Source organism: Saccopteryx leptura, chromosome 1 (genome assembly GCF_036850995.1).
Source record: "Saccopteryx leptura isolate mSacLep1 chromosome 1, mSacLep1_pri_phased_curated, whole genome shotgun sequence".
NCBI lineage: Eukaryota > Metazoa > Chordata > Mammalia > Chiroptera > Emballonuridae > Saccopteryx > Saccopteryx leptura.
Window position 1 is genome coordinate 380,730,057 of NC_089503.1, and position 14,515 is coordinate 380,744,571.

The following is a 14,515-nucleotide window of genomic DNA, read 5'->3' on the forward strand; positions in this document are numbered from 1 at the left end:
GGAGATATTCTGTCCATTTCAAATCCTACCACGGTGAGTTTGATGTTGAGATACTTTCTTCAGTTTCTCACGCCGGACATGTTTCAAGAGGACGAGGGCCACCGGCCACAGACAGCACTGCGCGCACCCCGTCCCCGTGAGGCCTGAACAGAGCGCTGGGGAGACGCACAGGGCGGAAGGACCAGTCCCGGCCCTGGCGGGGCTCCCGGGCCTGTGCCTGGGGAGCGTGGCAATGTGGCCGGTCAGATGCTCCAGCAGGGTGACAGTGCAGTCTCCAGTCGGGAAGTCGAACGCGTCGGCATCTCCCGTGTTCCAGCGATGGAGCCAGGCGCTGCTGCTCAGTCACTTGACACAAGGGAGAGAGAGCTAACAGGTGCCAGGGAGATAAAGGACAGAACCCTAATCTGCTCAGCATATTTATCAACGACTTAGATAATGACAGAGCCGGCCGGCCGCCAAAGGGGAGAATGAAGGGAGAAAGAGGAAGGACCTCTCAGCAGGCTAAGCCCCCAATAAATGGGATGTGATTGCATTTGAGAACAAAAGGACAATCACACTGAAAGCGGACGTGTTTTGATAACGACTCCTAAAAATACAAAAGAGTGTTAGCTGACCTCAAAACTTGACAATGGCCTGTGACAGGCTGGCATGGCCATAACAGTGACAAAACTCCTGGAAGAGTGTCAGAGGCTGCCTGGAATAGACATTTAACTCTCTAGGACCTTCTCTGCCACTCACTAGCTGTGTGGCTTTGGGTCATTCACAGCCCTCTCTGAGCCTCCGAAACTGACAGAAGTGGGATGGTGATGCTTTCCCTCTCGGTCGTGTGAGGAAAGGTGCAGAGAGCACTCGGCCAAACCCGACACGCAGAAGGCTCTCGATCAAGTGGTCGTTGTTGATCGCTCACCTGCTATGGAAATAAAGAGCCTGAAATGGCAACAGCTAGCAGAACCTTTCCCCAGCCTGTCCCTCCCAGGCCGGTCTGGAGTAGCATGCCCAGGTGTCGGCTCTATTAGAACGTGCTATGGTGCCAAGTAGTGAGCTCCCCGCCCCTGGAAGTAAGTATTTAGGCAAGGAAGCGAATGGCCATCCATCAGAAATGTGACTGAAGGAATTTTGGAATCCAAGGCCCTTGCAACCAAACAGACCCATATTTGGACCCACGTTCTTGAAGTTGGCCATGTGGCCTTGGGCAAGTGAACCTCTTTGACCTTCAATGCCCTTGTCTGTAACGTGGGCACAATAACACCTCAGAGCAGTGGGAGAAGGATGAAGTCTGATTGTGTCCAGAAAGCACCAGGCCCACAGTGGAGCCTGCCCGACATGGAGCAAAAGCAGGGCCTTCTGTGAGGCTAAATCATACGCAGAGACTCCCCGGGGAGGAGCAGACCCCAGCCACTCGGCTGGGAAAGGACAGGCTCCAGACAAGCGCGCTAGCCAGAGCGGGCGACCGGGCACCCAGCGGCAGTGGTCGGCATGCATCGGGACACAGCCCTCCTCCAGGCCCTGTCACGGTCCTCTCACCCTGTCTGATGGGCAGGGCGTCCGAGTGCGAGTCTCAGCTCTGGCGACATTGCCGGGATTAGCCAGGCTCGGGAACCACTGCTTTAGAAGGAAGTCAAAAGCAGGAGGCTAGGGCCCTGGCCGGTTGGCTCAGCGGTAGAGTGTCGGCCTAGCGTGCGGAGGACCCGGGTTCGATTCCTGGCCAGGGCACACAGGAGAAGCGCCCATTTGCTTCTCCACCCCTCCGCCACGCCTTCCTCTCTGTCTCTCTCTTCCCCTCCCGCAGCCAAGGCTCCATTGGAGCAAAAATGGCCGGGCGCTGGGGATGGCTCTGTGGCCTCTGCCTCAGGCGCTAGAGTGGTTCTGGTCGCAACATGGCGACGCCCAGGATGGGCAGAGCATCGCCCCCTGGTGGGCAGAACGTCGCCCCATGGTGGGCGTGCTGGGTGGATCCCGGTCGGGCGCATGCAGGAGTCTGTCTGACTGTCTCTCCCTGTTTCCAGCTTCAGAAAAATGCAAAAGAAAATGAAAAACAAAAAAAAAAAAGCAGGATGCTAAAGACACCAACCCCCCAGCTGGCGTGAAGAAAGCCGTGGGCCGGTTTGGTGGTGTCTTCTCGGTTGGCAAAGGGCTCTGGATCGGAGGAGGGGGAATGCTATTTTGCATCTTCCCCGGGGACTCCAGAGGAAATGAGTGAAGTCAATAGTGAAAGGACTAGCAGCGACATAAGGAAGAATTTTCTTCTCGTGACCTGACAGGTGTCGGGCAGTCGGGGGGGACAGCCGACCGAGCCTCCTGGTGGCTTTCATTAGAGCAGAGGTTGCCATCCAGAGCAGGGGGCTGAAGCCAGTCCCCATCCCAAGGCCCCGGAAGGAACTCACCCGTGTCCCGTTTCATCTCGGGGCCCCCTTTGGCTCTGCCGTCTGCCCTCCATCCCACACCCTCCCCTACGCCTTTCCTCCTCGTTGAGGTAAAGCATGAACATCTCCTTTCCCCAGGCATCTCAGACAACACGGCCGTGCCCGCGGTGGAAGACCTGCTGGAAGAGAAGCTGCGGTCACAGCTGGAGGAAGAGAAGAGAAGGTGCCTTTCCCTGTCCTTGCCCACCCCGCCCCAGCCTCAGAGGGCTCCCGGGGAGGCCTGGAGCTGCCCAGGGCCCGCAGAGCGCCACACCCCACCCTGGCCCGGAGCTTCTCTGGGAAGGGGGTCCAGCAGCTGGATCCTAACACAGCTGGAGAATATGGTGCTGCCTTTGAGCAGACAGATGGGATGCAGGATCCCCGGGCAGGTGAGGCTGGACTAGGGAGCAGAAGTATCAGGCAGGGGGAGCTGTTTGCTGGTGGCACCCGCCCCCACCCAGTCACTGGGTGGGCAGAGGAGGCTGATGCTGCAGAAGCAGACAGTCTGGTCCACTGCTGCCATCTAGGGGATCCGAGAAGCGTAACCACGAAGGTCTTCCGCCCACCCACCACAGTGGTGCTACGCACTTCCCTCCTCTGCCTGTTTATCCATCCGCAAGACTTCCTGAGAGCCCCATACCCTCATGCAGCCATTTAGGGTCCCCAGGTGATTTCAATTACAGAGCAGGGAACCTCAAGCATAAACAGGCATGTGGCCGTCACTGACACACAGCACGGTCACGGAATCTGGTGTAACACTCCAGCCAGGCTTCTTAGTTCATTCGTTCATTAATGCATTCAGCAAATGTCTGCTCTCCCCTCCATGCCTGGAGAGGTTTCGGGGAGACCAAACAAGTCACCTCCTTGCCCTCAAGGTGCTAATGGTGTCATTGAGCCACCTCTGGGCTGGCTAGGTGTGCCCCCTGAGCAAACCCCACCACCCTGCCCACCTCCCCCCCCACACACACACACACGCCCCTGCCATCCTCAGACTTGAGGACAAGGTCGATGCAGCTGTTGGGCAGGTCCCTCCTGCCAGCTGTGCCGTGTGTTTTCTCCTGCCAGCGTCCTCCTTCCGGAAGGACCCCCTGGACCATGACTCTCCACCCCCTGGGTTCACACCCCACTTGTCCTCTTTCTCCCTCACTCCATTTACTTTCCCCAGCTCCTTCCCAACCCACTCTTCTGTGTCTTTACTCCTGCTCCTCTGTCCCCTTGGTCCACTCTTCCAACCTCAGGGTCATCTTAGAAGTCAGGCTGTCTCTGCAGATGGGCTATTCAACTGCTTCCCATTGGACAACTTCTGACTCATTGTAGCATGTCCAACATGCACGTACGCGCTAACGAATGTCACGTTGGGCCCCCAGCATGAAAGTGACCCAGCGGAACAGTGAGGCAGTGAAGACTGTGGGTCTGGAACCAGAGGGCCTGGGTGCCCCTCCTGGCTCCTCTCTCTATTAGCTCTGTGCCACAGGACAAGTTCCTTAGCCTCTGCACGCCTGGGGTTCCCAATCTGTAGAGTGGAGGGATGCATAGCAGTCTCTTCTTCATAGGGTTGTGGAGAGGGTTGAGTGAGTGTATAAACATGCATACATAACGTACATATCCACTGTCTGGAGCCAATGCCTGCCCCTTAGTAGGAGCTTAGTAATGACAGTTATCATTCTTGAAGATGGGTTGTTCATCTCACACACAGAGGCTCATGCTTCTCTGTGGTGGACGGAGACCCTGGCAGCATCCTCCAGCCTCGGTGGACAGCTTTTGGGTCCCAGCCCCTATTACCAACATAGCCCCCTCACGCTACTCAGGGCCTCACAGGCCCTGCAGCTGGCAGTCCGCTGACAGCCCTCCCGCCCGCCAGTGAGGTTCAAGACTCTGCCCCGATTCCGCTGCAGGTATAAAACAATGTTCAGGCGCCTGAAGGCCCTGAAGGTGGAGATCGAGCACCTGCAGCTGCTCATGGACAAGGCCAAGGTGAAGCTGCAGAAGGAGTTTGAAGCCTGGTGGGCAGAGGAGGCCAGCAGCCTGCAGGTAAGGGTCTCTGGCCTAGAACTTGTCCTGAGGAACGTCACAGCAGCTGGGGCGGGGCTGCCAGGGGAAGAAGAGTGCAGAGGGGGCGGGGCTGCCAGGGGAAGAAGAGTGCAGAGGGGGCGGGGCCAGACTCGGCCCCCCTGGGGCTGCTAGGGGAAGAAGAGTGCAGAGGGGGCGGGGCTGCCAGGGGAAGAAGAGTGCAGAGGGGGCGGGGCTGCCAGGGGAAGAAGAGTGCAGAGGGGGCGGGGCCAGACTCGGCCCCCCTGGGGCTGCTAGGGGAAGAAGAGTGCAGAGGGGGCGGGGCCAGGCTCGGCCCCCCTGGGGCTGCCAGGGGAAGAAGAGTGCAGAGGGGGCTTAACCCCGCAGGCCCATGCGCTGGCAGCCCCCGGCTCCTGAAGCAAGTGCCCGTTTTAGTAACAAGGGGTGCAGGTGGCCTGTGCTCATTGTCCCCTTCCTCTGGGGACTGTCACATAGAAAGGTGGGGGCTGGAAGGTGCAGCCCCCAAAACAGATGGATTTGCCAACCTTATCTTGTGTGATGTTCTCCTGTGATGTCATATTGATAGCACTAGTTGTTTTTTTCTTATTACAATCATTTTTATTTTAAAAATTTTAGAAAAGACAGAAAAGCACAAAGGAATAAAAACTACCATAATCGTGCCACTTAGCCAATAGTATCATGTTGAATTATATTATTTTATCTCCTATTTATACATATACATTCATAGGTTTTTATGAAAATATATAGAATCATATTGGTTTTTGAGCATCACAGATGGCTTTCTTTTTCACTTAAATACATAACATGACGACTCTCCCATGTTACTCACTGTCTCTTCACCGGCATTCTAATGGCTGTCCCTATTCCACCATAGGGATTTATTCCAATCTCCTTAAACTAATCTACTGTTTAATGTTTAGATTCTTTCTAGCCGTTCACTGGAGACATATTTGTACATAAACCTTTGCATGTTTTCTAAACAAATTCTTGAAAGTTCTCGATGATCTAATGAAGACTAAAATAACCTGTTAAGAAACATGAAGCACAAACCCCGGTTCCGGTGGTCCCCGCGAACTCCTCAGCCGTGGTGCAATGAGTGATGAGGCACATGTGGTCACATCGCTTGCGTGGCTTAGTGGCGACCTGATAGGCCAGTCCCTTCACTCTAAGGACAAGAAGCTGAGGTCCAAAGAAGATATCTGCCCCCCAAACAGTCAGGTGGCAGGAACCAACATGTCACCAAGTAGCCATGTGAGCCAACGATCAAAAAGAATATTTGGATAAAATTAAATACACAAGATGACAAAGAAAACCAGTAAGACTGAAATACAGTTCTCAAAACTCTGTTCAAATAAAGTTATGGTGTAACAATATGTATAGCACTTTACAAATGCATTAATTTGTAAGATCCAGGGGCAGGCCCAATATTTACCATCATTTCAAAGTAATGATGAGCACACTATTCCAAAATTTCTGCCACTGTAATGGGATACGCAAATCTCCATGATTTGTACCCGTGATGCAGTCACTGGTGCTGCTCAGACGATGGTGGTTGGTTGTCTATATTTGTCGTTGGAAAAAAAATGCTCCATTTCAGGTAGAAGATAGAGATGTCATTGGTTCCCACCCACGTTCACAGTGCCCCTAGGTCCTGTCCGTTCTGCAATAAAGAGCCCTTCCTGGCGAGGTCATCAGTGAGTGAGGCGTCGGCCGCTGCCAGCCCCCAAGGGAGCTCAGTCCCTGAACAGTAGATGAAGGACATCCCATGTGACACAGGAAGTGTCCAAGCAAGGCTGACAGGGTCAGACTGTCTATGACTTACTCAGACAGTGGCAGCTCCGTGGGTCCTCCGACCCACAGGACGTCACCGAAACAAAAGGGATCGGATGACCGCTGCAGGGATGATGGGGCACCCTGCGCGGAGGAGGCGACCCCATGCTGCCGCTGAGCAGTTTTACAGCCTGCGCATGCGCCCTGTGTGGGGCGGGGATGGGAGACAGCAGCCCTAAACCTCATCAGAGCACGGGAGGCGGTGAGGGGCTGCCCCATGGCCGTGTCTTGGGGAGACAAGATGGCGGTGGGAAACGACCATGTGGCAGCTGCTCATCAGCCGCACGCTCTCGCTCTCGTGTTCTGGGAGAATGCCAGGGCACTGTGCCAGGACTCAGGTGAGCTGCAGTTGCCCCTCGCCCACGAGCCCTGCGTGGAGACCGCAGGTTCCGGGGGCGGGGCGCAGCTCTTCTGTACGCGCGGGCTGGGCAGGGTTCTGCCCACTCTGGTAGCAGCTCTCTGGGCCGAGGGGAGGCAAACCCAGGAAGGACTTCTGCAGAAGTATCAGGTTCACATTTTAACCTTTTTCATTTCCTAACTACAGAAAGTAATAGATGCGCAATTCGGAAAACTTAGCCCAGAAAGATACAAAGAATAAGTCACACATTACCTGTAACCCTGCCGTCCAAAGATACTGTTTTGGTGCCCATCATTATAGTCATTACTCTGTCTAGATTTATTCTTTTCCCACATGTGTCCCATATACCAACTTTTATAAGCTAGTTATTTCCCCCTAAGAACTAAACCAAGGACATTTTCTGGTGTCACCAGATTCAGGCTAACACTGAAACTCCCTCCTGGGCCAGCAGGTGAACTCCCCGGCCGGGACCTCGCTCAGTCACACGCAGCCTTTCCCCCAGGTGCCCGAACCCCAGCACGGAACATCGCTCCCGCCCTCGAGCAGAAGGTAAGACCAGGACTCCGCGGACAGGCTCCGTGCCCAGAAGCAGCCCCCCACCTGCCCTCCCCCCACTCTCGCAGCGCCAAGTGTCTCCCTGTGGGCCGCATGCTCCCAGAGGATCGGTGACTTTCACGGTTAGATCATGTGTAGATGCTCAGGCCAGGGGCTTCGAAGTTGTTTGAGCACACACTCCCCCCCCCCCCCAGTCCTGCCCCCTCGCTCTGACAGCCATAGACCCACTGCCATGGCAACAAGAGAAGCATGAGCCCTGGTCCTGCGCCCTGAGAGGGAAGAAGGGGTGGACAGCGGGTGGGAGGAGAGAGTAGCCTGGGAGAGGGAGGGGGCGGGGGTGGAAAGAGGGGGCCGGCCTGCCAGGATACAGGGAGCCCTGTAAAGACTGTCCTAGCACAGGCGGAGGACAGACTCCCCGGGAGGGCTGCCCAGAGCCGTTCCCCCGAAGGACGCCATGACTCGGCAGGGACGCTGCCTCCCCACACACCACCTTTCAAAGCCAAGTTCCTTCTCATGCCATCCACGTTGTTATCTCTCTCCAACCTCATACCTCAGGCGTAAGGCCAGTGACCTAGGCCTCGGCCATCCTCCGGCCCCCGACGGGCAGGACTGTCATGACAGAGGCCAGGGCAGGGGCGATCCTTGGAGCGGGTTTGAGTGGGAGCTGAGCTCTCTCACTGGAAAGCGGTTGGGGACAGGGGGGTTGTGTCAATGTCCCCCATATGATGTGATGGGAAGGGCACTCTGCCTCTGTGGTCTTCTTCTCCCAAACCCATACCCCCAGTCACCTCGGGGGAAAACAGCAGACAGGTCCCGGGAGAGGTGGGTGCATTCCACAGAACACCCGGCCAGCGCTCCTCAAAGCGGTCACAGTCACCAGACACAGGAAGTCGGAGACACTGTCACAGGCACGAAGAGGCTCAGGAGACACGACAGCGAGAAAGCGTGATGTGCTGTCCTAGGTGGGACCCAAGATCAGAGAAAGCACATTAGGACTAAAACCAAGAAAATCAGACTAAAACACGGACTTCAGTTAATAGTCATGTTTGGGCGCTGGCTCTTTGGTTGTGGTATACGTGCCATTCTGGTGGAAGACCTTATAATCAGGGAACTGGATCTGGGGTACCCAGGAATTATTTGTACTATCTCTACTACTTCTCTGTAACCTAGATCTCTCCTTCAAACAAAGGAACGAACAAGCCCGGCACCCCTGCAGCCCCCAAGCCGGGCCTCCGTACCAGCACCGCGGCTTGTAGTCCCGTTTTAGGGAGCATCTCCTGCGTCAGCCCCGAAGCCCAGGGTCCACAACGGCCCCGGCGTGGTCTGTCTGGTCAGCCTGGTGTTTTAAGGGGGGGGGGGTCAGTCCCTAAGAGAAAAATTGGTAAATTGGGCTTCATTGAAATGAGTGGTGCTTTGCAAAAGAGAAAGGAGAGGCGAGCCACAGGCCGGGAGAAAGTGTGTGTAGAACATAGCTGATAAATGACCTGTATCCAAAACATACGAAGAACTCTTAAAACAGAGCCACCATTTTTAAATCGGGCCTAAGATCTGAACAGCCGCCGCACCGAAGAAGACGTGCAGATGAGAAGCTCGGTATCACATACCGTCAGGGAACTGTAATTAGAGTAAACGATGAGACGCCGCTGCACACCTGCTAACACGGCTTCAGAAAAAAGACAGCGCGGAGTGCTGCTGAGGACGTGGAGCAACGGGAACTCACGTCGGGCACCGGCGGGAACGCAAAACGGGGCAGCCCCTTCGGAAGACTGTGTGACGGTTCCTCCCAGAAGTAAAAGATGCTCTTGCCATGTGTTTAAGGAATCACACTCCTTGGTGTTCGCCCAAAAGGAGCTGGAAATTGACGTTCACAAAGAAACCTGCACATGGAGGATGTTTACAGCCGCTTTGTTTGTAATCGCCAGAACTGGAGGCAGCCGAGACGTACTTCAAAAAGTAACAGATGGACAAACCGTGCTGCCTCCAGACCATGGAAGGCTGCTCAGCTCAGCGATAAGAAGACATGAGCTGTCAAGCTGCGGAAAGACGGGGAGGAAGTGTACGTGCATGTCACCAAGTGAACGGAGCCTGTCTGAAAGGCTACATGCTGTGTGGTTCCAACTGGAATATTCCGGAAAAGGCAAAACCATGGACACAGTAGAAACATGAGTGGTTGCCAGGGGCCGGGGGTGGTGGGGTGTGGAAAGGAAGAGTAGGGGAACATGGGGGGGGGGGGGATAGGCAAATGAAACTGTGCTGTAGGGTGCCGTAATGGTGCATATATCACTTTATGCATTTTCATAACCCACACGGTGTGCTACAGAAAGAGCGAGTCCCACAGAAGCTATCGCTTAACAATAACGTGTTAACATGAGCTCATCAGCGATAATGCATATACCACACCATTGCAAGCCAGTGATAATGGGAAGGCTAGAAGGCGCGAGAGGGGTTACATGGGAACTCCCTTCTCTGTACTACTGGCTCAATTTTCTATAAACCAAAAACTTCTCTAAATTATAGGCCATTCGTGGAAAATAAAAGACACTTCACATCAGTGTCCCGCACGGGACCCTCCACACAACCTCTCCCGGTCTCGGGGCGTGGCTCCTACTGCATTACTGCAGAAATGTCCTGCCCAGCAAATGGGAAGTGCCATCTCTGATTCTCCTCTGGTTTCAAAGACAATGAGGAGAGAGAGAGAGAGAGAGAGAGAGAGAGAGAGTGTGTGTGTGTGTGTGTGTGTGTGTGTGTGTGTGTGAGATGACCAGGGGGTGTCTGACCAGGAAAGGCCCAGTAAACACACTCCAGGGCTGTAACGTAGAAATAGACCATGCTTGTCAAGTGAAGTCAGAACCTTGAATTTCAAAGGTGCGCGTCAGCTCACCGTGGGAGCTTCTCCCAACCTGCTCCAGGAGCTCCACCCAAGCCCCCCTGACGGCTGCTGGCAGGACGGTCTCGGAGAGACGGCTCTCAGGCGGGCCCTGGAGCCCTGTCATCGGTGGTGGCAGCAGGTGCTCTGGTGTGACCTCTGAACCCCAGCAGAGATAACCAGGTGATCTGAGCAGTGTTTTTTAAGAGGCCTCGACTGTAGGTAGTCAGCACCCCGAAATTCTCTCCCCTCACAAGAGTTCAATACCAAAAATCACAGGTGGGAAGGTTCCAACAGGCCGGTGAGAGGAAGACGGCTCCTGCTAGAGAAAGGGAGAGGCCAGGGGCTCCCCCTAGCCCCCGACAGAGAGATCACCTGCCGGCCGCTTGCCCCGTGGACGGGGGAGGGCCCGCAGAGCTCTACCAGGGCAGGGAGGAGCCCCTGTCCCAGGTCACTGGGGCATCAGACATTCTCTGTGAGAACCCAGCCGTGGAGGGTCAGTTCTTAATGTCCTTAAATTCTCCAAGGACACAGCGTTGACTTTCTTCTCTTACCGCAAGCACATCCCCTGCCATTTGCCAAGGGCCCTCTGGGCCAGGCTCTGAACAGATGTGCCACATAGGCTCTGACGTTGTCCCCACTTACAGATAAGAACGTTTGGCTTCCAAGAGATCAGTTAAGTTGCTCAGGGTCACACAGCTAACACGTGCTGAGACAGGACTGGAACCCAGGCCAGCGGGAGTCTGGCCACCCCCAACCCCACTCCTCAGGTCAACTTCCACTACGTTAATGACCGCCCTTCAGGGACACACGGACGTCCTGTTGTTTGGAAGGAGGTGGCATCTTCCTGCTCCTGTCTGTACTACTACACACGAAGGTGCTTTCTTTACATTCTGCCCAACGCCAGCTCCTCCTGCTTGGGGCCTTCCCCTCCCCCTCCCCCTCTCCCAGTGTGTCCACAGGCTGATTTTCCCGCGGGGCCAGGATTTGCAAAGTGCACATCTGTGCGCCTTCCGAAGGCCAGCCTCTGACCGGAAGACCGGAGCCCCCTGTCACAGGCCCTGCCATTCCGGGCGGGAAACTGTCGGATGAGCCCCTCGTTTCATCAATGAGAAGAGTGAGGCCCGGGAAGGGGGCACGGTGTCTTACACTCCAGTTCACGATGTAAAGAGCTCCAGCGTGGTCCACAGCTTCCCTCCACGCTCAGTGGCGTGTCCTCCTTCCTTCCCACACGCAGTCCCCCTCCCTGCCTCCTGTCCTCTCAGCTCTACTCCTCCCTCCCTTCCCTTCCCCACTCCCTTCCACCTTCTCACTCCGCCTATCTTTACTCCCGCCCTGCCTGCCCTTCCTCCCTTTTTCTTCTGTCTTCCTCCCTTCTCTTCTGTGCCTCTCCCCCCTCTCTTTTCCAGCCAGGGCCACCACTCTTGATGGCTTGCCCTTTTGTCCCTTACCTGGGCACTCCCTGCCAGCCCTCCGAGCATGCCCACCATGGGCCAGGTTGAAGAACTAGCCTTGGGCAGGGTCTCCTAGCACATCCTTCAGAAACCAGCCGTTAGAATCAGGCTGCTGTCCCCACACCCTCTTTGTCTGAGAAGTGGGGCCCTTGCGGGCCTTGGCATTCCTGGGTGTCCCAATTTAAGACGATCCCCAGATGTGCCTGCTAAGAGATCTTTAACCCTGAAGGTCAGATCCTCGGATTTCACAGGTGCCCATCAGATCACCTTGGGTCACCTGCAAAGAGTTCCCCCAGGTTAGACTTTCACAAAAGGGGTGGTCAATCCTCGGCATAGCTTTTTGAAGCAGCGGGCCCTTGGGCAAGCCAGCTCCCTTCTTTGGGATTCCCTCTCTCTCTCTGTAAGGTGTATCCAGGTCCCTCTGACACTATTATTCTACGAGCAGATAAGTGTCCCAGTTCCACAGAGGAGCCGCCAGAGCAAGAGAGCACGTCCAGCTGGCTGTCTGCACCTGAGCTCCAGTGTGGCAGCCACTGCTGGGCCCGGCCTGGGCCCAGGGGCAGCCCTCTGCTCCTCAGGTCCTGAGAGAAACCCGGTGCCCTCATCCCCAAGTGTGCTCGGGGCCGGCTGGCTGTCTGCAGCCGAGCTCCAGTGTGGCAGCCACTGCTGGGTCCGGCCTGGGCCCCGGGCCAGCCCTCTGCTCCTCAGGTCCTGAGAGAAACCCGGTGCCCTCATCCCTAAGTGTGCTCGGGGCCCACAGGCTGATCCCACTAAATCCACAGCACTCTGATTGGCAGCCTAGGAGGTCTAATTAGTATTATTAGTGCTTATTAATCCTTATTAAGAAGGCAAATTCTGATGGCTGGCATGTTCTCCCCAGAACAGATGTCAACATGAGAAATGAATGCAGCGTCACAGGCTGATTGGTCAGGGGAGAGTACAAAAGTAATTTGTAACATGAGGGCTTCAGAAAACAAGCTGTGACATCCGGTGACGCTGGAGCAGCTTGGGGACCAGAGGAGTCATTGCCCGCAGGAGCCCCAATCCCTCGCAGCTGCCGTGCTCCTGCGCGAGCTGGTCCGGGCAACAGACCGGGTGTCCTGCCGCGGTGCGATCGCGACGCCCCTCTGCCCCGCCGTGTCCACATCTGCCCCCTCCCACCCGCTCCAACCCTCCGCAGTTTGGCACTGTGAACACCGCCTGGCATCTTAGAAAAGTCAAGGACTTATCTGCGTGCCCATGGCTTGATCTTGTAAGATTTGCTACAGCTTGCAAAGTGACCTGGACCTACAGAATGGAAAGCCCTTTACTCTTCCCGTCTCGCCACCTGCACCAGGACCTCTTCAGAGACAACCCTGAGAATTGCCCACCCCACCCGTTTCCTAAACACAAGCGTGCAGAGCCCGCCCCCTCGTGGCGGCCTCCGGTCCTGCAGCAGCCCGCCTCCAACCACCCAGACGCGCAGCTCCCCCACGCAGCCAGCCGCAGCCGAGAGTCCCTGGGATGCTGGGAAGTAAACATCAGGCAGAAACGTCCCAGGCTCTGATTCCCCTCCCCGTTCGTTTGGCCCACAGTCCTGAACCTGTGGGGGCAGGCCCAGGGTGAGAAGCCCAGCTGCCTGCCGGAAGAGACGGGGTCGGAGCAGGGGTAGGGGCTGTAATCATGGGTGGGACAGCCGGTTTGTCAGGTGCGCGGAGCATCTTGGACTCTTGATGCGGACTTGGCAAAGCCCGGGCACCTGTCTCTAACCCTGGCTGGCTCGACCTGACTGCTTGCATCTGTGGTATAACAGGAGGGGTCTGACCAGGTGACTTTTTAGGCCTCTTCCAGCTCTGCATGGTGTCCAGGCAGGACAATCCCAAAGCAAAGGAGAGGGTCCCGTCCTGTCACTGCCATCGGGGGCAGCTTTGGGCACTGGCCCTTTACCTCCCAAGGGGTGCTTCTGGGTTCTGCTATTTGCAACCAAGAATCTAGGGCAAGGCCGTGCACCAGGCAGCCTAGTGAAATGGGTGCAGTTGCATCTGCGTGAGCTGTCGGCTCTGACCCTCACTCAGGAAGCACGGTGCTGGTCCGCTGGGGCCGCAGAAGGGCCACTGGCGGGGCTGGGGGTGAGCCACACGTCTGGAGTGGGCTCCCGCAGAGCACTGGCGTCGGATCCAGTTCACAGAGCAGCCTGCGGAGAGCATGGATTCTGGCGGCTTCCAGAGTCGTGGTGAGATCCAGACCCTGCTACTCGCCAGCTCAGTGACTTTTAGAATTCCTTTCACTTCTCTAGCCCTCAGTTTTCTCGTGTATCTAATGGGGATAATGAGGCTGTTGAGAGGATGAAATGGCACAGTGTTTGCAGAGCACTTTCTCAGGACCTGGCGGGTAGACAGTGTCTATAAATGACAATTGACATCTTTGTTGATTTTGTCCGGTTTGCATATCCAATACGTGCAGTGCTCCAGTGAAAACTAATGTATAAACCATCTGTTATAGACTGAACGTCTGCGTCTCTCCCAAAATTCGTATGTGGAAACTCTAACCTCACTGTGACGGTATGTGGAAGTGCGATCTTTGGGAGGTGATTAGATTGTGGGGGTGGGGGCCCCATGAATGAGATTAGTGCCCTTATAAGAGGAAGCCAGAGAGCTAGCCCACTCTCTTCTCATGCAAGGACACAATGAGAAGTGTGCAGTCGGAAACCCAGGAGAGGCTCTCACCAGAACCCCAACCATGCTGGCACCCCAATCTCAGACTTCCAGCCCCCAGAACTGTGAGAAGTGGATTTCCATTGTTTATAACCCACCTGGTCTGTAGTACTTTGTTATATAGCAGCCCGGCCTGACTCAGACAGGAATTATTACCAGAAGTGGGGTGCCGCTATAACAAAGACCAGAGCATGGAGAAGCAGCTTCGGAACCAGGTGATGGGTAGAGGCCAGCACGTTTTGAAGCTCACGCTGGAAGAAGCCAAGGTCGTCGTCGTACAGGGACGTCTAGAGGCTCAGAACGGAGAGAGAAGAGGTGTAGCGGGA

At 55.7% G+C, this 14,515-nt stretch overlaps 1 protein-coding gene across 2 annotated transcripts in view; it reads left to right on the top strand.

Annotated features, from left to right (window-relative positions):
* The window catches only part of KIF6 (kinesin family member 6), a 407,764-nt gene that overhangs the window by 382,413 nt on the left and 10,836 nt on the right, over positions 1-14,515 (top strand). Inside the window, exons 17-19 of one of the 2 annotated variants that reach the window (XM_066361424.1) lie at positions 2,502-2,586; positions 4,298-4,433; positions 7,070-7,170. In XM_066361424.1, the coding sequence (XP_066217521.1) occupies positions 2,502-2,586; positions 4,298-4,433; positions 7,070-7,170 (322 nt within the window). The remainder of the gene's footprint in view (positions 1-2,501; positions 2,587-4,297; positions 4,434-7,069; positions 7,171-14,515) is intronic. The other variant, XM_066361425.1, reaches the window with a different exon arrangement.